Genomic DNA, 25,510 nt, shown 5'->3' on the forward strand with positions numbered 1-25,510 from the left:
TCAATATATTGGTTTATGTGAATGAGTAGGCAGGATGATTTTCACATCATTTTAAAGAAAAAACTCTAGACTACTAGATTCTGTTTAGGAAAGTCTTGTTAAAACATGTTTAGTATGGGTTTTGTGGACTTATATCAGTGACTTAAAATTTTTGCTTTTTTAAAAACCACGCATAAACCTTTTTCTCTCAAAAATACAAACATGTACATACATGTAGCTCATATAATATTTTATCCCAGTTTGTGCTGAACACAGTGGTATGAGACACTTGCCATTATTATGTTTTAAAGCAACTGAAAAAAGACCAAATGTAAGAGCATGTCAGAACCTCTGAGAGTGTCCCAAAATGGTTGGACCCCAGAGGGTTAATAGCAAGGAGCCTGTAGAGAAAGGCAGATTAATTTACTACTTTATAAGCCCCCATCATTTTAAAGACCACTTAAGTACTTTTTAACAGGAGTGATTTACAAGGCCAACCTAATCAGCACTGAACTGAACACCTGAACAGCAGTGATTTACAAAGTCAGCCCAGTTGGCCCTGAACTGAACCATTCATTCAATGGTACCATTTAGAGATAAAGTTAGAAGTGACCAAACACATCAACGTTTTTCCTATTTAAGACGAGTAGTTATACGAGCAAGTTTGGTGGTACAAAATAAAACGTAGCGCTTTTCTAAGCGGATTTAAAAGAGGAACTATATTTTATGGCATAATAGCACTTTTGGGAGTACTTCGACTCGCCTGAAAATCCGCTCTCCTTCCCACTCTCATAATGGGAGAGGGAGGGTGTTACTGCGCCGAGTCGAAGTACTCCCAAAAGTGCTTTTACGCCATAAAATATAGTTCCTCTTTTAAATCCGCTTAGAAAAGCACTACATTTTATTTTGTACCACCAAACTTGCTCGTATAACTACTCGTCTTAAATAGGAAAAACGTTGATGTGTTTGGTCACTTCTAACTTTATCTCTAAATGGTACCATTGAATGAATGGGGCTAAGCTAAATGCTATCGAAGCGTCGCAGCGCGCTCCAGCGCTTACGTGCACGCACACAGATGATAGAGGGATGTATAAACAATTCTTAGTTAAGGTAATAACATATTTTAATATTGAAAATGAGTAGACTATTCCTTTAACTTGTCAAACGAATAGGTTGTTGAAAACACCATGAGATCACTTACTGAATGTGCTTTTACATGGAGACAAAACAAAAAAGTTGTTAAAATGAAGATGATTTAAATTGAATTTAGTCACATATTGCATAAAAAAGCAAATCAGCTGACCACACAGTTCTAGGAGACCAAAACAACTGCAAAGAAAACTTTAAAATCTCATTGAAGGATCAAGCTACTTGCTTTGTTAAGATAAAAGAGAAATTGCATGCAAGAATCCTACCATAAAATTACTGGAGAACAAGGGAAGTGCAGATATGAGAAATGTCATTGTGCCCAAGTCCACTGCCCCTACCAGGATTCGAATCTATGGTTTTCTGCATGGAAGCCAAGTGTTCTGATGTGCTGTCAGGCAAATCACAAACATAGAGTTGATGCTTGTAGAATCTGCCCAAATATGGTTTATTACACAGACAGGTTCATCAGCCATTCTTAAATCTGTGATTTACTGAAACATTGCAGTAGCTGAGAACTGGACCTAGGATATAGCTGGTTGTTACTTTGTTCAGTAACAAGGTTGTCAAAGCTCCCTGTGTGAAACTGGCATCTTGGTAATGGTCAATACAAGCAGGCTGGTCATTGGTTCAGTTAAGAGGATGTTAATCCAAACTGTGCTGTTTTTGTGGTTTCTGTGCTCAGGAGAGAATTCTACCAATGCATTAGGAGACCACAGCAACTGCACAGACATATAGAATCTCAACAGAGAATCAAACTAGATGCTTGTAAGAGCATTAGTAAGATTATTGCTGTTTAATAGCAAGGAGCCTGTAGGGAAAGGCAGATTAATTTACTACTTTATAAGCCCCATCATTTTAAAGACCACTTAAGTACTTTTTAACAGGAGTGATTTACAAGGCCAACCTTGCCCATATTATGACTGCTTTTCCACAAGTTAAATAGGTGTATGAGTTCCATAAAGCATGTTTCAAAAGTTGTTTGCTCGAAATAGCAAAAGGAAAAGGAAAAGATTTGTAGCCTCTGTTTCAGTGCATTTCAGATTGTGCCGAGTTGAGTCAGTCATTACATATTTATGAGCTGCTGCTCCTTTGATCACGCCCCACTACTAACGTCATGTGCCCGTGCACGTGCTCAGTGGTGTCATGAGCAGTACAGACCATACTGTGTTATTATTTTTATATATTATTATTAACGGTTTATGTTGCCAACAGACAAATCAAGCAGAAAAGTATCACTGATAAGTACACTCCAGGAGAAGAAACTCATCATGACACACAAAGATTCCAAAGTCAATTATGATGTAGCAGTCTCAACAATACACTCGTTTTCCCTGGACAATACTAACATATTCCCGTTATAAAACATTTTCAAACGCATTATTTTCGCAAATGACAGACATTTAGATCCGGCGGGGGATGTATACTGTTTGTGGGCCGCGTGCTAATTGCTGGAAGCTAGCGGGAGGTCCGGACCGTAAAGTTATAAGAGACTCAGGGGTACGTTGGCCTCGTCAGAAAAGCCGGATCGGTAAGACCTGGTCTTGGTGTGTCAAAGTCATCATGACAACAAAGATCCCAGAGTAAATTGTGATGTAGCAGTCTCAACAATACACTCATTTTCCCTGGACAATACTAACATATTCCTGTTATAAAACATTTTCAAATGCATTATTTTCGCAAATGACTGCTTGTGGGCCGCGTGCTAATTGCTAGAAGCTAGCGGGAGGTCCGGACCGTAAAGTTAACCGACTCGGGGGTACGTTGGCCTCGTCAGAAAAGCCGGATCGGTAAGGCCCGGTCTCGGTTAGTTTGGCAAAACACTTTTAGTTTGGCAAAGCACTATTATTTAGTTCATGTAGAATTGTAAAATAAAGCCGTTAAATATTTTTTAACTTTCAAAACCACGCTGCAAACTATCTAGCCTGCAAAAAATATCTATATATCCTACTATATACAAACAATAAAAAAAAAAAAAAAAAAAAATATATATATATATATATATATATATATATATATATATATATTTATATAAAATGTATAATTTACGGCATTAGCATCAATGTATGATCTCTGTTTTGAGATACAGATGCAAATGTAGTATTTTGTGACAGAAGATGACAACATGCAAAATATAACGGGACTTCTTACCTTTTGTGTTGATGTAGCGAGCGCGAATCGAATCCAGTCTTTTTCAGATGTGTGAATAATCCATGAAAGTCCAATAAAATACATACAATGACCATTTTTGTTCACAAATGCGTATAATCCATGAAAGCTACATAGTCTGTTGTTTACATCAGATTTCGCATGAACGTCTTATCGCCTACAATCTGAGGACAATTTGCGGCGTAACACACTGTATATGAGATCACATTTTAGGTTTAAATAAACACGCGTTTAAACTTTGTTTTTAAAAGTAGGCGGGAGTATAATCCATAATATCCAAATAGCGCTGGCTGTTATTTCCGTGAGCCATGATAACAGCATAGAGGAGTGACTGCTCTCTCTGTGCTCTCTCTAGCTCCTGGTGGGTGGAGACCTGCGAGTGGGGTGGTGGGCGGTAAAATTCAAACGTAATGTGACTAGGCCTGGCAAACTCGACTCCTTTTAAGGAACCGGGTTATTGTGAGTCACTCACTAAAGTGATCCGGGTTGTGTGAGTCACTTGAATCACTTGAGTCAGTATTGCTAAATCGCCAAGGAAACTCAGTACAGACCCACTTGTAACCGGCTGATCCACGCGACTCGAGATTCTCAGAGCCGGAAACATTGCAGACTCGCAGACCATGGGACTCGCTCTACAGATCCACTAACCGGCTGATTCGCGTGGATCAGCCGGAGCCAGTTAGTGGATCTATAGAGCGACTGAAGTCTCCTCAAAAGCAAATCCACAACAAAAGCCTTTCACTTCTGAGATAACATGCTTATAGGTTTGGTGTGTATGGTCGACCATTTAAAAAAATAGGCCTAATAATAATAGCATAATAATATAGAAAAAAAACTGTGTCCTGCTTATGCAGCCCCCAGAGGCGGAGAGACAGTTCACGCTGATCAGCCGGTTACGAGTTGAAAGATTCTCGAGTCAGAGCAGATTCGCAGATCTCTCGAGTTTGCAATGTTTCCGGCTCTGAGTGAGAATCTCGGGTCAGTTCGCGGCTCGCGCGGTTCCGCGGGTCTCTCGAGTTTGCAATGTTTCCGGCTCTGAGTGCGAATCTCGGGTCAGTTCTCGCACAGATCAGCCGGTTACGAGTGGATCTGTAGTGCGAGCGAAGTCTCATCAATAATGTTGAAAGAGGTTTGTGTGTGTGGTGGCGCTGTTTATGGTTTTACATTGAATTGTAGTAGGACTCAACTGATCCGGGTAAATGACACTAGAGACTCGCGACTCATGAGTTAATTTAAAGATCCGGGTTAAAGATCCGAGTGAGTCGCGACTCAAACAGGTCTAAATGTGACGAAACGGCTAGTTACGTCACAACGGAGCTGAGTTTGAACTCGCGCAATCTGAGACTCATGGCAGAGAACATTCAGAAACCTGGATTTTTTTCCAAGTTTGTATGCGTGTGGAAGCATCAGAGACACAAAATAACCCAGAAAAAGTGAGTTTTTCATAATATGGGCACTTTATTTTCTCTCCATACCCAAATCAGTCAACACGGAGAATCACAACAAAACGTGTCAAGGTGTCATGCTACAGTAGTAGTGTGCATAACACAGCAAGCAACAGACAAACATAAAATACTGTATCCAGTACAGGTTACAATTACAGTAAATAACAACAACCTTAAAAAATAAAAAAACAAAAAATGGCAATATTGTTAAGAAAATACTACGGTCATCCCTGCTGAAAGAACCAGCATACCAGCAATACCAGCATACTGTAATGTTGTGTTTTGGTGCTGGTGACTACCAGCATTCCCATGCTGGTTTGGTGCTGGTTTAGCTGGTGGTCATCTGCATACCAGCATAAGCATCCCATGCTGGCCATACCAGCAAGACCAGCATATGATGTGTTTTGGTGCTGGTGTGCTAGTGACCACCAGCTAAACCAGCATGGGAATGATGCTGGTCTATGCGTTTTTTTCAGCAGGGACATAAATTATCTCTTCGCCTAGCTGGATCTGGCCAGAGAATTTCATAAACATCACAAGCAATATCTTCATTAGCAAGACAGCGCAGGAAGAACCATCTTGAATGTTGAATCCATCCTTGCACAGCTATGGTGTCAACTTGGTCACAGGCATCCTCCATGGCCTGAATGAGGGGTACCTGAGACTGGTGCTGGAGATCATAAACCTTCCACTGCCATGCAGAGAAAAACTCTTCGTTAGGGTTTAGAAACTAGTACTGTCAACTGTGGATGGTGTTCTGGACCAAAGTAAAGCAGTGGAATGACATATTGTCCCAGATGACAGTGTAATGTATCTGGTGCATTTCATACCTGCTGTGACAATGTGGTGCAATCGGTCAAAAAAAATGCGAGAATGTGAGGTGTGTTCTGAGGGCCCATTTTGGCATGATGAGAACCCCATGCTGTGAAATGGCAGCACGAAGGGCAATGTTACCCCCACGTTGTCCTGGGACATTGATTATAGCCCGGTGGCCAATTATATTTCTGCCTCTCCTTCTTGCTTTTGTGATTTTGAACCCCGTCTCATCAATTTATATAAATTCATGCAGGACCTGCTACATTTTTATAGTGCTTAAACCTGATTGGTGTGTCTACAATTTAGCAATAGTGTGTTTGTGCTCCTAATGGCTGTGTTTAACAGACTGGTTCATAAGTGTGGTCATTTGACAGTCAGTGCTTTGGAATTGTCTGGTGTATACACGTGTGTTTAGTGTTTTGCAAATCATTGTGTGTAATGTTTTGCAAATTGTGTGAAGCTGACAATGTGCTTACAGTTGTACAAATCTAGCCTTGTGTTTTGCTCCTTGAGTGTAAGGTTTTGCTAATTGTGGGAAAAGTTACATTTTAGTCTGTAAGCAATGGTAAAAAACTGTAAACTACAAATAAGAAAAAGAGCCATCAAAGTGCCCAGGTTAAGAAAAGAGGAAAGATGAGGAGAAATGTACAGAGGATAAAAGTATGTATACTGCTATATACACTCACCAGCCACTTTATTAGGTACACCTTACTAGTACAGGGTTGGACCCCCTTTTGCCTTTTGAACTGCCTTAATCCTTCGTGGCACAGATTCAACAAGGTACTGGAATCATTCCTTAGAGATTTTGGTCCATATTGACATGATAACATCACGCAGTTGCTGCAGATTTGTTGGCTGCACATCCAGGGCACGAAGCTCCCATTCTACCACATCCCAAAGATGCTCTATTGGGTTGATGTCTGGTGACTGTGGAGGCCATTTGAGTACAGTGAACTTTTATTTAATGTTATAGAGTAAAAATTATGATAATATGCTTTGGAATGTATGTTTTCCAAAGAAAAACACTAATAAAATACAAATACTAGAAAAAATACTTTTAAGTAAGAAGTAAAACCTCTGCTTGATAGTGACCCTAGCAACTTGTCAACCCACCTGTGGTCTGTGAACGTTGGCATGAACGATCTATTTACTTCTCCTTTCTGTGTTTTTTGGCAGTCTGTAAAACGATAGATCCGAATTTTGGTTAATTTGTTAGTACAGAAAGAGTGTTTCTGCTGATTTCAGACTGTACATAAATTCTGCCACTTTGTCTTTTGCCAGTCAGTGGGAGTAACCGCAGTCACTTTCGCCGAAGGTAACGTCACGTGCATACCCTCTATACTAGCACTTCCTATTTCCTGTCATGTGATCGCTCACAAGTAATGAACATTAAATATTGATATTGAAATACTAAATTTGCTCATTTTTAGACCTTCCGTGAGGAAAACCTGTTTATTTTTTGGTTTTAGGATAAGACTCTATTTGGTATAATCATTTGTAAATACAATGTCATACAGTTATGTTCCAAATAATAGCAGTGTACTAATAAAAGTGAATAAAGTGCAAAAAAAAATTAAAAACATTTTATTTCAATATTTCAAATGTATTGAAAACATTACACATTTAAATACAAATCAAAGCATTAACACAGTTTACAAGTCTGTTTTGTTCTTTTAAAGGCAAGCAAAGAAAAGTAAATTAAGCTGTTCAAAAAATAGCAGTGTCAACATTTTTCTCTGTAGACACTTTAAACTGAAGAAGTATTTCACTTTACTTTAAACTATTGAATTACTAATATTTAGTTGCAAAACCATTGTTGTTGATAACTGTTGCACATCTATGTCAAATCAAGTCAACCAACTTCTGGCACCCGGAAACAGCCCAGAATCCACAGTTCCTGTCAATTTTTATAGGTTTTGCATAAGAAACTGCATTTTTAATGTCACTCCACAAAATTTCAATGGGGTAGAGATTAGGAGGTTGAGCTGGCCACTCCATAACCTCAATCCTTTTTTGTCTGGAACCAAGATTTTGCCCACTTGCTTGTGTGTTTGGGGTTGTTGTCTTGTTGAAACACCCATTTCAGGGGCATTTCCTCTTCGGAAAAATGGCAACACAATCTCTTTAAGTATTCTGATGTATTCAAACTGATCCATGTTCCCTTGTATACAATAAATAGGCCCAACACGGTAGTATGAAAAACATCCAAAACCACCATGTTTAACTGTTCTGCCGATAGCCACTTGACCCAAAAGAACAATTTTACTCTCTTCAAGACACAAAATGTTACACCATTTTTCTTTGAGACAATTTTTGTGTTGATGTGATTCTGCTCATGCCTTTTTTCAACAATGGTGCTTGCAAACAGCTTAGCTTCAATCAGATGTCTTTTGACAGTCACAGTACTTACAGATCATTTTAGATCATCTTTGATCTTTCTAGAGGTGATGAAAGGCTGAATCTTTGCCATCCTCACTATTCTTCAATCTGTATTAACCATAGTTGCTTGTTTTCTCCCATGTGCTTTGGGTTTTTGTTGCCCTTTTAAAGCCTTTAAGATTATTTTAGTTGAGCATCCTAAACTTTGCTGCATTTCTTTATATGTTTTCCCTCTCAAAATCAAATTTTTAATCAAATTGCATTGTTCCTCTGAGCAATGATGGAATGGTCCATTTTGCTTTGAAATTCAGAAGCAAATATATTTTATAACAATAGGTGAAACATTTGCTTCCAATCTTTCCTAATGAAGGACAAAAAGGAGATGAACAGAATGAACTCATTTTCCAATTAAACTTTACACTGCTATTATTTTGATCATGATTAATTTTCAATAAATTAGTCTATAACTCAGAACAAGTAGTGTGGATATCATTAGGGGTCAAGCCCAGAATGGGCAAAGCCCCCTATTGTATCCGTTAGTTTTCTTTTCCTTTTGAAATATTCTTCTTCTTCCTGTTCCATTGCGGTCTATGGCTTTGAAATTTGGCACACTGATAAAGGACAGTTCAAATAATACCCATAGCAATTTTGGAGTCTCTATCTCAAACCCTCTAGCGCCACCAACAGGACCCTATGACCCTATTTTCTGCCATTTTGAATTATTTGTAAAACCTACTTTTGCGAACTCGTCCTACAGTTTTTACCCGAACGCCATGAAAATTGGTATGTAGCATCTAGAGAGCCTCACGGCAAAAAGTTATTAAAAGAATTTTGATAAACCAATCCCTTGTCATAGAGCGCAAAAACAGATTTAAAAAAAAACAGATTTTAGGCTGTATCTTTGCCAAACTTAGACCTATTGACACGAAACTTGGTACATGAGATGCCAGTCAGGAACTGAGGGTGCATGCACAGTTTCGTTGCAGCTCCACCTAGTGGCCAGACAAATGTTTTATATGCCTATAACTTTAGCTGTGATTGACGTATTTTCACGGGACTTGTTTCCTTGGAGTTTTGAATAGTTGCCGAGTCCAACGATACCAAACATGCCAGGATTCGTCTTACGGCTAGCCCTGTGCATCAAAATAGCGCTTAAAAACACGTGCGAATATCTCCACGTGGGTTAATCGGATCGACTCGAAAACGCCATAAAAAGAACATTACTTCACCTTCTGAACATAAAGTTCTATTGGTGTTATATTACAATTTTCATCGGAAATGGGCGAAAATTGCAAAAAACGAAAAATTACCTTTAAATTTTGTGTTTTTTACACATAAATGGTTGTAACTTCGTAACGAAGAGATATTTTTTCACCATATTTGATACGCTGATGTATGAGCACAGTCTGAGGCCACACAAAAAAATAGTATGCTTGCACCACTAGGTGGCCTTATAATTGAACAAAACCTGTGAAATCAAGCAACCTTTTGGTCATACAACTTTTTCTTCACTAAACTAAAGTGTATAGTCATAAAACTAACTAGACGTCATACACTCATGACCTGAGGTTGCATGCACAATTTTGTCATTGCGCCACCTAGAGGTTTTGAGATAGAAATATGGTATTTTTGCCTAAAACTACTGCAACAACACATCTAAAACCTTGAGTCATCATGGATTATTCCTTTCATGGCTTGAAGTATAATCAATAGTGGATGTCAATTCACGCCCTAGCAACCAATGAGAATACCTTATCAACCGTTTTTGCAAGAGCTATATCTCTGCATCAGATCATCATAGAGACTTGGGGGTGGGCTCTTTTGACTCATTAACACCACTGTAACATTATGAACTAAGTATTGCCCCTGCAAACACCACTTACTTTTCCTTTAGTGTTCTAGTTGTCAGTGCTCCTCGGGATGAGAGGGAGAGACTTCACTGAATGAGAACACAGCTTTTTTCCTGATAACTGTTATAATATTTTGTCTAAAATCAAGAGAATTTCCTATGTTGTTCAAACCGCTCATCCGAACTCAACTTTACTTTCTTCTGTGCCCTTTTTGGCTTGACCCCGGCAATTGCTGCTTGCAGCTATATTTACAAATGGGTCTGTTGTTTTTATATTACACTACTAGATCTGTAAGTAAATCATTTCCAATGCAGAAATATTTACTACTACAAATAACAGTGGTTTTCCTTAGCATTTAAAACTTTACATGTTAATGTTGTTTATGTATTTTAATTGTGTTTGTTACATTTTTTTTACTATGCTCCATACAGCACTTTGATCAGTCTTTAAAATGTGCTTTATAAAGAAAAACTAGATCTGGAAAAAAGCAGCAAGTTATGTCAACTTATCACAGGTCAACACTAAAATAGTATGTTGAATTGACTTTTTGAATAACCAAGTTGTTTTTCAGTGCATTTTACAAATGCCTTCAGATCATGAAAAACATTCAGTCAAGTGTCCCTAAACTTGTAAACAGTAGTGTACATAACATTCTTTCAAGTTGGTCTCTTAAGGCAGTGTCAATAGCAAGACAGTATATTCAGTACATCAGTGATGCCATAGAAGAACCATTTTTGGTTGCCCAAAGAACTATTCAGTCAAAGGTTCTTTAAAGAACGGTTACTTTCATAACATTTACAGTTTTTTACGATTGCTTACACACTATAATAAAATTTCCCCCAATTAGCAAAACCTAACACTCAAGGAGCAAAACACAAGGCTGGATTTGCACAACTGTAAGCACATTGTCAGCTTCACACTATTTGCAAAACATTACACACAGCGATTTGCAAAACACTAAACACACTTGTATACATTAGACACAGAAGTCTATCAGGATGTCACTTCTTTGCAATTCCAAAGCACTGACTGTCAAATGACCACACTTATGAGCCAATCTGTTAAACACAGCCATCAGGTGCACAAACACACTATTGCTAAATTGTACACACACCAATCAGGTTTAAGCACTATAAAAATGCAGCAGGTCCTGCATGAATTCATATGTATTGATGAGACAGGGTTGAAAATCACAAAAGCAAGAAGAAGAGGCAGAATTATTATTGGCCACCGGGCTATTATCAATGTCCCAGGGCAACGTGAAAGTATTTTACAGCATGCGGTTCTCCTCCATCATGTCAAAAGGGGCCCTTAGAACACACCTCACATTCTCTCATTTTTGGACCGATTGCACCACATTGTGCAAGTATGAAATGCACCAGATACAATATACTGTCATCTGGGACAATGTGTCATTCCACCGCTCTGCTTTGGTCAAGAACTGGTTTCAAAACCATCCACAGTTGACAGTACTATACCTTCCACCATACTCTCCATTTCAAAACCCTATCGAAGAGTTTTTCTCGGCATGGCGGTGGAAGTTTTAGGATCTCCAGTCTCAGGTACCCCTCATTCAGGCCATGGAGGACGCCTGTGACCAAGTTGACACCGTAGCTGTGCAAGGATGGATTCAACATTCAAGACGGTTCTTCCCGTGTTGTCTTGCTAATGAGGATATTGCTTGTGATGTTGATGAAATTTTCTGGCCAGATCCAGCTAGGCGAAGAGAGAATATATAGTATCCCTGCTGAAAAAAACAGCATAGACCAGCAACATTCCCATGCTGGTTTGGTGCTGGTTTAGCTGGGGGTCACCACCATACCAACACCAAAACACATTATATGCTGGTCTTGCTGGTATGACCAGCATGGGATGCTGGTGCTGGTATTCTGATGACCACCAGCTAAACCATCACCAAACCAGCATGGACCAGCATGGGAATGCTGGTGGTCAGCACCAAAACACAATTTGCTGGTATGCTGTTTTTTCCAGCAGGGATGACCGTAGTATTTTCTTTACAACATTGTCAGTTTTTTCAGATTATTTTTATGTTTGTTGTTGTTGTTATTTACTGTAATTGTAACCTGTACTGGATACAGTATTTTATATTTGTCATTTGTTTGTTGAGCTAACAGTGTTATGCACACTACTGTAGTAGCATGTCAACTGGGACATGTTTTGTTGTGATTCTCCATGTTGACTGATTTGGGTATGGAGAGAAAGCAATTACTGTATATAGTTGCACTTTCTCTTTGTACTTCATTTGTAGTACTCTAATCAATAAGAATTAGACTTGATAAAAGTGTTTTAGGTTAGCAGCAGCAGTGTGTAACTGGTTAAAAAAATGAATTCTTGTGAAATGTGTGTGTTTCTTATGGTAACAAAATATTCTTTTTATAAAGTTGTGTATAGTTTTGACAAAAGTGTTCCATTTTGCAAATGATCTGAAATGTTGTGCTACTTTGGTGAAGGGTTGTGTTAATTGTGTGTAGTGTTTTGACAAACCGGGCCCTGTTTTCAAAATTGTGCTTAAGCAATCGTAAAAAACTGTAATAGTTTATAATAAAGAATCTTTGGATGTTAGAGGTTCTACATGGAACCATTAAACCAATATGGTTCTTTATCTTCTATGTACAATGCCACAGAAGATACAAATGTAAAATGTTTATAAATGTGTAGCTGGCAACACTTCCAGGAGTAAATATGTTTTTTGCTAAATTATCCATAAATACGAAAATGAACAATACTTTGTTTTTAATTGTCACATATGTGTTTTGTTAAAAAAATCTGCATTTAATGACTAGAACACACATATGTTCCTCCAACGTTTCCAGTAGTTGAATAAAAAAACTAGGGCTTCACCAATATATCTGCCTATAATCGGTATTAAGCAATTTTCCCCACTATCAGACAACGGACAAATGGTTAATAACACCTGATGATCAGGGCAGATAACATCTTGTCAATCAAAAGGAGTGAAAAAAACAAACTAGAACTCATACTATGTGATTATTTTGAATTGGGTGACAATGACAACAGAATTGCAGTTTGAACTCACTGCACTTCTAGGATTTCATAACATCATAATTTGAAACAAGGAGTAAAAAGCAAAACTATAAGTATCTATATTAGTATAAATATCGATGCATCCTCAAATTTAACTTTATGACCCCTCTTTAAGAACGGATCCCTATAAAAACACATCCAAGGTTCACTACATTTAATTTCTTTTTGCTGGAAAATACAGGAACACAATAATAGAAAACAACACGCTCACCACAGCACAGCAGGCAGAAATAATCCTCTATCACTACTAAATGTGCAGAGGGCAACGAGTAGAGAATACAGTATGGGCTTCCAGAGAAATGACATGTAATCGCAACCCCAAGGACAGAAAATGTCCTGGGGCCTCATTTATAAAGCGTGCGTACGCACAGATTTGATCGTAAAGGGTAAGTATGCAAAAATCCACAGCAAAGTCCATATTTGGTCTGAGCAGACGTACGCACTTTTGCTTGTCCAACTGCTGAAGGTTTTTGGGAATATAAGCCATTCTTGCTGCTCAAAATTGGGTTTAAACATTGACAAGCGCTCTTTTATATGTCTGTGACATTAAATAGGCATCGTTTAATGGCGGAGGTCTGAAACTGCTCAGCTGCACAGAAGTTCAAGATCATTTGCGATTTATACATTTCACATCTGAAAGAAAGGGGTATGCGCATTTTCTGTGCGTAAGTTCGGTCTATGAATCACACGTACATATTTTTGATAAATGATCAGAAGATCAAATGTAGGATGGTTTCTACGCAGCATTTTATAAATGAGACCCCTGGACTTTACTTAAGTGTGCTTTTCCCCAAAACCCACTCAAATGACTGGACTCAGCTACGAGACTATTTATTTGACAAGACTACTCAAGAAAATATATTTAGCATTTCAAATTCTGAAACGCAGACTTTAAACAAGAAAAAAAACACAAGTTGAGAATAACAGGCTATTCCAACAGTTTTGTGTATTTCATGCCGAGTACATGTCCATTCAAAGATGCCCACGAAGAATCAGATACGACGATGTGTTACAATTTGACATGTTTTTTAACCTTACACACACAAAAAAATAGGTATACCAAAAACATTCCTGGAAAATCAGCAGGCAAAGTTGATCAAATGCTTTATACAGATTTAAACAAAAGGAATACAAAATGATCTTTGTTCAAAAGTGTACAGAAAAAAATCCAAATAAAATCAGTTTTTGTACAAATGCCACATAACAACATTGATATTTCAATTACATTGTATATATATATATATATAGACTGTATATATTTACTTTGTGATGTAAAACATGACAGAGAAGGCATACATATGGATGTGAATTGAGCTGTGTTAACACCATGAGGGAAAGCTACAGCACTCTCTTTTACAAAATGTACAAAACAGCTGCTTCTAGGTATAACTAGTAATAACATAATACTGTCTTTTTTCATTTTTTTACAGTATGCCACAGTACAAAAAAACTTTTTGTGCCTAGAAGTGTTGAGGTGATGCGAAAGTGACGTGGTGCTGCCCCCTTAGTCATGTGACCTCGGTCATGGACGCCGAATGGTTCTGAAAGAAAACCAAAAACAGGATTCAGAAAGCTGTGCTATGTTGTTCCAGATGGTAATAAGTGTTTGTTTGACACTTAAACGCTGATTACCCATCAGGCCCATTTGACTGAAACGCTGGAAAATCACATAGCAGAACCTATAATTTCACAATCCCTATTTTTACAAAATCAACAGTTACGATTATTACACTTGTCTAGGATAATGACAGGAAACTCGATTATTCTGGTTTACCATACACACTGCAGTGTACGTTTTACACTGCCAGCTCTAAATTGCACTATAAGGCATAAGAAAAAAATTTGTTTGGTTCCGGTTTCCGACCGACCCTGCCAATTTATGTGCGACCCAAATTTATTTTATGAGCTTGGGGAAGAAATAGTACACATTAAATAAATACACAAAAACTTTGAGGCGAACTATAATTTACCTTTTAGTACAGCACCGTTTTTGTAAAGCACGCGATGCAACGTCCTCTACCAATACTAAAAACAAGGCAGCTATACGGTCGTTAACACAATCGTTCACACATCGTTGTCGTCACTTACAAAGGCACTGGTAACTTTTGGTGTGCATTCGAGATGCTTTTTCGTGCACAGCAACGTAATCTTTTGCGCCCGCCGAAAGTTGTAACTTACAGACCAAAAAAGACGAGCTGAACAACGATATGCAAGTGGGCTTTTCTCTTCCAGAGAGGACAAACCAAGGCTCATTTTTGCGGTCAGAAAGTGAATTATAATATTTGAATTTATGGTATTATGACCAGGGCTTGACATTAACACCCGCCAAATGCGGGTAGATTTCGGCCGTGGCGGGTAAGACAGCCAATCCCACTAGTCACTTTGCCAGGTTGAATATAATTTTTTAATTGTAGTTTTCTTAAAAGTTATGCGAAATGATAAACAATACGCAATGCGGCAACTTCCATGAGCACTCTGCACCCAGCGCAACGCAAAGAGACCGTTTGTTGAGAGACGCTCACGCGATCAGCGGGGCGTTGCGGACCAAAGCGTCACCTTCCAGAGAGCGCGCAAGAGCTGATGGATTTGCGAATGCACAAGAGGACGCAGTCTGAGCCCATACACACTTCGGGAAAGATAAAACAATTGCGTGGAAGTGATTGATTAGATATAAATTGCGTGCAAACTCTCAGGGCAAGAGCGAAGAAAAATTCAGCGCATACCTGAAGGCACACGAAATCAAAGAAAACCCGCCAGCTGAGAGGTTTGCGCATCATTTTAATGTTACAATAATGCCCTCTCAACATTTGTCATTAAAAAGTCTTAAATCACTTTTATCAGTAACCATGATCAAGCTTATAAAATACATCTGCATAAACTAGCTGACAGTAAAATTCATGTACATTTCTTGACAGTATTTACTGCTGTTGGTAATAAATATTTAAAGTGGTTGTCGATGGTTTTTGTGTTTATCTTTTCAGTTTAGAATTAGTGTTTCTTCTACACCCCTGCTCTACTTTTAATATATTCATTCAAAGTTAATCTATTTATGCCTTACTTACTAACATGTTTTTCATGCACCTAAATATATGATATGATCTATACTGATATACCAGCTATATACCAGCTAATAAATGTTGTCTTAATTTGGGTAGTCAGACTGCATTTGAAATTCAGTCTGCATCTAATTTAGCAAGTAAATTTGCTCGAATTAAAGTCATTTTAGAATGCCAAAGTCAAGGTTAATCATATAAAATTGATTTTACCAGCAACAAAAATTTGGCCAGTGAAAATGCTGAGTGGCTAGTAACTTTGAAAAACTAGCCACTTTGGCTGGTGAGCAAAAAAGTTAATGTCAAATCCTGATTATGACAAAAGAGAGAATCCGTGGAGACGTGCTGTGCTGCGTGAGACAACCACGCAATATAGCCAAAGTCACCTCATATATCCGCTATTCAATTTAAAAATGTAACAATTTCCTACCTATCCCTTGCTGCCACTGAAAAAAAATAAAAATAAAATAAAATAAATCCCTACCGACCCATGACCTAAACTGACAACCAACCAGAACCAAACTTTTTTTTATGCCCAATGTTAAGTTTGTGTTAAAAACTAAAAAGAAATGATCCAACCCAGATCAGTCGTTAAGAGGTATTTTGCTGGGTTGCAATCCGGCTAGGAGGCTATTTACATGACATTGATATCTGTAGACTGGAAGGTTTTATGTGGTTTGGCTGTTCGTTTATATGACAACAGCATTTTGGGGTCCTGAAATGCAAACTTTTCAAAATGGGTTTCAAAGTTTTTGATAACTCCTTGTTGTCTACGTGTAAACTATGCTTTTCCAATAACGTTTTTTTAGTCTTTTTAGAAGGTTGCGTTTGTGCACAAGCTTTGTGTTTTTTACAGGGTAACATTGCCATCTACTGGGCTGGCATACGTAATACAGCAGATTGTAGTGATAGATTTACTAATCTCTTTTGCTGTTAAAAAAATACAGGTCAGTATTTACTAAATACACGCACTGAAAAAGTTGTGCTTTAAAAGGCGTGAAAGCGTGTCGTTTTTTTCAACTGACCTTATTGCATATGCATTTGTAGGAGATTCCCTTTCAGACGCAAAATTTATGGGAGAAGAGTTTTTAAAGAGCACCTATTACGTTGCTAAAAACAACGTTATTGTGTGTATTTGAAGTAATACAATGAGTTTGCGTAGTTTATGTTTCAAAACACGTTTTACCGTGCATTATTGGTACTACTCTATGCTCTGACACCCTAAAACGTGTTGATTTTGTGCAAAGCTCATCATTCTAAAAAGCACAGTGTCCTCCGATTGGCCTACCTATGTCGTCAGCAGGAAATGTGATGCTCCTTACTTACGTGTTTGAATCATGGTCTAGTCAGTAGTAAATTCTTTAAATATGAAAACATAGACTACTCACAGGGTGCCAATCAGAAGCGGGAGGAATTATAATAATGACCGTTGTGTCCACGTCAACAGGCACAGGAAGTAAACTGTTACCTATAATCCATGTGTTTGTTGTAGTCCGAGAAAAGCGATAAGTTGGAAATGATAACATGCCTCATTGTTTACTTTGGGATTGTTACCTTTTGCATATCATTAACATGTACTAATACACACTCACATTTAAAGGAAGTGTAAAATCTTAAATCAAATAATTAGTGCTCTATAAAAAAATCACAACACAATTTACACATTTTTAAATTAGATTTTTAAGCATGTGTTCTTTAGTGTGTCTTGTAAATCACCCATAGAAATTTCTTTTTTGAAATGGCACTCTTACACTAATATTCCCCGTTTAGTAAATCTGGCCTTAGTTGTCTTCTCGGATCTGTTTAAACGTGAATCTTTGAGTGTGTACGAGCATTTTTTATAAATGCCAATGAAAAACTTTTCAGTTTTTGGCTACATTGTTGTTTTGTAAACATAGCCTAGATATTCCCATCAGCAAATAATCTCTTTGAAAAAATCAATTCAAATTTTGGTACATGATAAATAAGTGTAAAATAAGTGTAAAAACGCCTGTAAGCGTAAAATGTCAATTTGTTATGTTCTGTATAAATAAGTTTATGTCTACTTTCACTACAAACAAAGTATAAAAAATTCTACAAAGTCATCAGTGAACATGTCTCAGATTAGTCAGAAGATACACTTGACTTTATGCGGCACAGCAAGAAAGACATCGAAGTACTGTAGGAGTAATTACAAAGTAATTAGACTCCACTGTATACTGTAATTTCTCGAATCGCTCTTGATGTACTATGTCAAGCACGCCTATAGTCAAGGGGCATTGAGCCGATGATGAAATCACAACAGTGCCAATATTCAGTCTAACAGCATTCTTGCACTAACGGCGCGTTAACGCTTGACGGAAGGCTTACAGCCAATCACAGTTGCCGCAGCACATGCTCCGGTCTTCCGTAAATGTAATTGGCTGGCTCTGCCTAGGTTATTTGCATAAAGCAATCTGATTGGCTGACGCTCGTGTTGCCGCTTGAAAAGTTGAGAAATGTTCAACTTCTGCCCCAAGCAACGGCAGTTACGCGGCGCCGACGGATCACCAATTCAGGTCACCAACGCTTGATGTCACCCATTAAAAGTGAATGGGAAGTAGGGGTGGGACAAAAAATCGATTCTTAGATGAATCGCAATTTGGACGTGGGGCGATTCTGAATCGATTCACAAATGTCAAGAATCGATTCTTAAATGTTAGTTTACAAAATACGTTATCAGAACCAAAAGGCGGAACTCAACTGGGGGAGCGGTGCTGCACACGGACAACTTAAGAGAGTGCGCACTGCACGAGCGCACAGCGGAGCTTACAAGAGGAGAAGAGAAAGAAATAATATCTAGAACACCCCTGTTTGACTCATTCTAAACTTCAAGAAAACAAGATACACTTTGGGATAATCTTTCTCTGCCTTTTCTCTGTTCAGTGAGTGGCAGGGAGAAACAGCGCATTTAATTTAATGACTCTTCTGACTGTGCTTTAGTGTTTCCCTAAACCACCGCTGACTGTTTAGATATAACATGAATATACTTCTATAAAAATATGCACATAGTTTGTTATTCAGTCGCTGGATGCGCTGCATTATATAAATACAGTAATAATGCCGATCACTGTGTATAATGATGATGCTAGACGCACGTCAGTTCAGTGAAGTTAATGACGGTTAACATATAGAACTAATATGTCACGTTTACTTACTATTTTTACTGGTTTTAATGTCTTACAACAGAAACAGGACATATATGTATATAAGATAATGTATATACATAATTTATCCCTTAGTTGCATTAAAGTACTGTATATGACAGTTCAGAGACTAGTAGCAAAAGCACAAACATTAACCTGGCTTTGAGAGCAAATGTGACGTAATGACGTCACAGATATGCAAATTAGTACGTCAAGAATCGATTCTGAATCGAAACGGGACCCTAAGAATCAATTCTGGATCGATTCATGAGGGTCCAAGCGATTCCCACCCCTAATGGGAAGCGTCAATGCTTACGCCCCAATGCCCCATAATAAATCTCTTAAATAAACAACTTGTCTATTTAATGACTGTTTGTTAAGTTGTTATGAATAGCACATTTAGAAGCAATATGAGTAGCATTACATTTGAGATTGTCAATCACTGTAAACACTGGGTTATTTTGTGCCATGTTTCACCTTGAGAGAGCAATTATTCCCAAGGTTCCAAGATATTTCAATGCATAATTGTAAACCCTGAAATAATGTTTGCATTTGCATATTGATAAGGTCATTAGCATGAATTGTATAAGTACAATTCGCATAATTCTCTTCATTGGTGTAGTTAACACACCATCAGTGTTAAATTTTCAACGCTTTCACTGACGCTGAAATTAAACAGCGTGTTTGTGTGTGTGTGTTTAGTAGAGTTTTAGCGGGTGCTCAGAGTGTGTGAATATTTAATGAGGCACTTAGGCATCATATGATCGGTTCTTCCTTCTTAAACGCCTCGCTGTAACCTTCTACTACCATAGAAGAGGTTTTGTTACCAAGAGTTAGGGTTAAAATTTATCTGGGATTTAAAGGATTAGTCCATAAAAAAATCCAGATAATTTACTCACCACCATGTCATCCAAAATGTTCATGTCTTTCTTTGTTTCGAGAAGAAATTATGTTTTTTATGAGAAAACATTCCAGAATTTTTCTCGTTTTAATGGACTTTAATGGACCCCAACACAACAGTTTAAAATTGCAGTTTCAACGGAGTTTCAAAGGACTCTAAACGATTCCAAACAAGGCATAATGGTCTTATCTAGCGAAACGATTGTTATTTTTGACAAGAAACATTAAAATTATGCACTTTTAAACCACAACCTTTCTTCCTCCAGCTGTAGTTTCGCATACGTCCTCCGTGACCTCTTGGCGTGATGACTTATTGTGTGAGGTGGTGCTGGCGCGTCACATGACCGGAAATAGACGAGAAATTGTGGTTTAAAAGTGCATTTTTTTTGTCAAAAATGACAATCGTTTCGCTAGATAAGACCCTTATGCCTCGTTTGGAATCGTTTACAGTAGTGTTGTAGTCAAGACCACCTAAACCGAGACCAAGTCATGACCAAGAAAAAGACAGGCTGAGACCGAGACAAGACCAAGACTTTAAAGGGTCGAGACCAAGTCAAGACCGCGACAGGGCGAGACCAAGTCAAGACCAAGACCAGTGCAAGTCACTGCATTAAAACACTTAATGATAAAATGTGGACTTGCGATTAGGCACTTCTTGTCTGTGTGTGTGCGTGAGTGTGTGTGTGTATGCCATCAAGTTGATAAAATAATCAAAGGCATTGCAGATATGTTGAAATTTATCTTTGTCTATAAGCAAATAAAAGTGAATAAACACTAAAAAGCTGGCCATCCACTTGAAATTAAATTCAACCGAGACGAGACCAAGTAAAAATGCGGTCGATTCCAAGACGAGACAAAGACCTTTAAAAAGTGGTTCTCGAGAACTACATCACTAGTTTACAGTCTTTTGAAACTCAGTTGAAACTGCAATTTTAAACTGCATTAAAACTGTGTTGGTGTCCATTAAAGTCCATTAAAATGAGAAAAATCCTGGATTGTTTTTTCTCAAAAAACATAATTTCTTCTCGACTGAGCAAAGAAAGACATCAACATTTTGGATGACATGGTGGTAAGTAAATTATCTGGATTTTTTTTTAAGAAAATGGACCAATCCTAAAAAGTGCTACAGGTGGATTTTGATGAGGAGGTTACCTGTGCACTGAGTGTCTCCAGAGGGCTTTCCACACGTGGGAACGTCATCAGTGGAAGTCCACGGTAATCCTCCTGCTTCTGTTTGGTGGGTGTAGAGTGGGTTCCTTTGAAATTGTGCACTACGCAGAGTCCCTGCAATAAGCACATAAACAATTCAGACAGTTTGTAACTATAAGCAGAAATCTAGTATCATGAAAATAATAAATGTATAAACTAGGGCTTTGCAAAAATATCGATACAGCTAACTATCGTGATACATTTTTCTATGATAGTGTATCGATATTTTAATCTCTACTATCAATATTTTTTTAAAACCATCAAATCCCTCTGTGTGCGTCAAAAGACCTCCTCCACCACTGCTGTAGTTGTCGCTGTCCAGTTGTCTGTCATATACGTCCAGTTAGCGGGAGTGAGAAAATGGCATAAAATTTTAAAAACACCTGCAGCTTTCAAAGCCGACGTGTGGAAGCATTTTGGCTTTAAAAAAGTTTACAAATTCAGCTCTACTTTTTTACATTTTTGATAAAAAAAGGAAAAAGTATTGCAATGTATTGCAACATGCAATGTATTGTATCGTATTATATCGTGAGGCCCTTGCCAATACCCAGCCCTAGTATAAACAAAGAATAATATAATAAATTATGTAGTCAGAAGCTAAAGACTACATTTACAATCATAGATTTGGCAGACACTTATCCAAAGTGACTAGTGGATTTGATATAAAGACTATTAACATAACAACTATTTACTACTAAGAACATGGCACCTAAACATGGTTTATAAAATACACATTTTGTAATGGAATACTTTTAAGTAGAAATAAAAAAAGTTAAGAACTTGTGAAGATGTTTTATGAAACCCACCAAGAACAGAGCTACAGAGCTTCCTAATATGAAGCCAGCAATAACATCTGAGCAGTGGTTGCGGTATTCCGAGACCCTGTTCAAGCCGGTAAGGAAAGAAGCACACAGGATCCCCAGACAGAGCACAGGTTTTGCCAGACGGCTGCTTTTCGTCTTGATGGTGCTCGTGATGTACATCTGAAAACAGACACACGCACACAGCCACACTTGTTTTAATCTCCAGCAGGTGACGGAGGAAATCAAGCATAAATAAATACACAAGGCTCGCTTCACCTCTGGGAAATTATGGCAAATTATAGAGAATGGAATTGGAGTAAACAACCTGTAATTCCTATTGAGAAAGAGGAAGTGAGAGAGATAGAGAATGAAAAAGAGAGATATTTTCTAAACTCATACTAATACAACTAAAGTGAATCAAATAATTTAGCTGCGAGACACATTATTTAGGCTGTATCTTACAGTGACATAGACAGCTGAGTAGACACCAAGCGATGCATCTTTGGATGGGAATGACCTCCTGGCTTTCTCCACCACCATCTGGTTCCCGGTGCAGATGTTGCCATTGGTAATGAACTGGTGATTGAGGTTACAGTCCACCCCCGTATAATTTGGCTTGCAGACACTCAGAAAGTACGGTGCCAGATTGCCCGTCACTACCTGGCCGGCATTGACAAAGATGTCGGTGGCAAACAGGCCGAACGCAAAGACACCTGTGATAGACCAAGAAGCCACACATTTAATATATAAATAACCTGTACAGTTGCTCCTAATCAGAAGTGGAACATGTAAGTAATTCAGACAAGGGCTTGGAGGACGACCATGAATACAGATGCAGTCTTGTCAGGACAATCTGTTATTTTTTATCTTCATCCAGAAGTAATTACAGATGCCCAGTAGAGCAAAAGCAAAATCTGCATACACCATTTGGCACAAACAAAACTACTCTGCAAAACTTTATATCTTAAGCAAGTAATTATGATCATTCATCTTAAAACAATTGTATCACTGATTGTGAATCTTGTAAAAAAAATACTACTTTTAGGAAATGGCTTAAAGTCATTGCAGTTAGTAAGTTGGATATTAAATGAAAAAACACCAAGAAAATAAAATAAGTTAACAAAATCTTAAAAAAATAGGCAGCATTCTCTGCTCTCAAGTGGTGGGGGCGTTTCCGCTGTCAACGGTGAAACCTCGCCCACTCGTGGCTGCCGTCTCTCTCAACTTTTCACGCCTACTTAAAAAAACCTTGAACTCAGAAATTGTAATAAAAGTTTACTGATTTTAACTGCAATTCTGTACTACATAGTTTAAAGTCTTTTTGTCATGTTTCACAATACATTTCTAACATTTATAATGTGTTTAGAAACAATTTTCAAGATTAACTTTACATAGACTTTAAACAAACAACATATATGTGATTATTTACTCATCAACACAAATTTAACACAAGTTTCAAATTTAGGAACAAAAATATCTATATACTATTCATTCGTATTTAATCTTTTTGTATGTACACTTTCATTAGATTTTTTTCATAAAAATAGTTGAAACAACTAGTGCTAAATATTTTTTACACCAATACATCCCTTTTTGAGTGTCAAACAGACAACACGATTTACTAATGTTTACGCATGCGATATTACTGGCGCCATTATTAAATGCAAAAAATAATAAACATGTCTTAAATCATTTTGCACATTGTTGCTGATAGGAGAGGCATCGCATAGATCAGAGAGTGCATGGCACAAGGCAGAGGATTTTTTTAACACGTAACAGTTTATTTGGAATGCCAGTAGACCTGTCGCGATAATGACTATATCGACTTACTGTATGGCACGATAAGTGAACATGACCTCGGTAGGGGTTTTTTTTTGAGAGAGAGAGAGAGAGCGAGAGAGCGTGAGAGAGAGAGAGTGAGAGAGAGAGAGAGAGAGAGAGAGAGAGAGAGAGAGAGAGAGAGAGAGAGAGAGAGAGAGAGAGAGAGAGAGAGAGAGAGAGGTGATATATATATTGTCATTGTGTTTACATGTATGTTTGTTTGCATAAAAATGAAGGTCACTAGCATTTTCAATCATCGCGATTGTCTCTGTCATTTCTGTCTACTGTCTGTGGAGAGGAAGAGTGATACGCGCAGCTCAGGGTCCACATGCGTACACACATAATGAAGAAGGCGTGCATACACACATAATGAAGGAGGCAATGAAAAGATCTATACAAATAAATAGTCGTCTGAATCATAACCATAACATCTAGTGTTTAGATCTGGGGTGTTCCTATTATAAACGTGACTGTGAATAATGCCACATACTCACAGATACGATCATAGTAACACTCATCTAAAGCAATAAACCCTGTGAAGCTGAGGTTTATACTAAACAATAATTATTAGCTGTTTAAAATTGAAATACATATATATATTTTAAATCATTAGAATTTTTTTCTTAAGATTCCAATTTTATATTAATATGTCATATTTTTCATCTTAATATTCTTAAAAATTTTAGTTGTGTTCTTAGAAAGGATGTACTTGCATTATTATGAAATGTTATTGTCATACATAATCAGTGACATAAAATGGTCTTAAAAAGGACAATAATATCAACTTTATTATTTCTGGGGCAATTAATTGACTTATGAAAAGTAGCTATCGTGACAGGCCTAAATGCCAAAAGAACTTATTTAAAAATATTGTTTGCCAAGCCATGTTTTCACACAGACATTTACGGAAAATACACTGAAAATGCATCCTGGATTTTTCCGGGATCGTTTGATTTTTTGTTCATTCACACTGCCAATGATTTGCCGGCATCTGCAAGGTCTTTACATGAGTCATTCAGTTTAAAGACTTTTACAAAGCTTTCAATGTCTTTAAAAGAAATTAATTAGTGTTAAACAGATAAAATGAAGTCAGGTTTAGACACAACATGAGGTTAAGAAAACAATTACAGATTTTCACTTTTGGGTGAACTGCTCCTTTGACTTATTTCATCATAGTTGTAAGTCTCAGAGAAACTTTATTCAAGAGCTATATTATAATTCATCATGCCTCTGATTGTCTGAAAGGTGCCACTGAATAAAAAGTTAAACTTATAAAACAAATTTAAGGGCAAAGCTGGACAGAAAAGGTGCTCGAATGTTCTCTGGTCATGATCTCTCAGGTCTCCATACAATGCTTCATATCACTGCAAACCTATACCTCAGAAGACACCATTACCAGAAGCTCCACTACATTATGTATCAGGACCAGTAAATCAAAGTTTTCTATACTTTCTAATTTCATTTTTCATCAAGCTTGGGCACACTTGCTGGGCAGCACTGAAAATGTGTGCGAAAAACAATATACCCTTTATATAGGCTACTGTATCAGAGCATAAAAGACATGGTGTGCCTGAAAGTTGTGCTTGTCATTATGTCTGGAGCAAACGTTTAATATTGATGTGTTTTGGAGGTGCTGTTGTAGCTCCTGTCTGCTCAAAATCAATAAATAAACCAAAGCTCAGAGCAACTCACTTTTACCATAAATCGTTT

At 37.7% G+C, this 25,510-nt stretch overlaps 1 protein-coding gene across 3 annotated transcripts in view; it reads right to left on the reverse strand.

Annotated features, from left to right (window-relative positions):
• Positions 1 to 12,989: 12,989 nt before the first annotated feature.
• The window catches only part of plppr1 (phospholipid phosphatase related 1), a 78,017-nt gene continuing 65,496 nt past the window's right edge, over positions 12,990 to 25,510 (reverse strand). For all 3 annotated transcript variants that reach the window (XM_055209220.2, XM_073873982.1, XM_055209218.2), the window contains 4 exons: positions 22,442 to 22,692; positions 21,983 to 22,159; positions 21,120 to 21,251; positions 12,990 to 14,391 (listed from right to left, as the gene is read on the reverse strand). In XM_055209220.2, coding sequence (XP_055065195.1) covers positions 14,359 to 14,391; positions 21,120 to 21,251; positions 21,983 to 22,159; positions 22,442 to 22,692 — 593 coding nt within the window. In that variant the 3' untranslated portion in view covers positions 12,990 to 14,358. The remainder of the gene's footprint in view (positions 14,392 to 21,119; positions 21,252 to 21,982; positions 22,160 to 22,441; positions 22,693 to 25,510) is intronic.

The sequence above is a fragment of the Misgurnus anguillicaudatus genome, chromosome 12 (genome assembly GCF_027580225.2).
Source record: "Misgurnus anguillicaudatus chromosome 12, ASM2758022v2, whole genome shotgun sequence".
Lineage (NCBI taxonomy): Eukaryota > Metazoa > Chordata > Actinopteri > Cypriniformes > Cobitidae > Misgurnus > Misgurnus anguillicaudatus.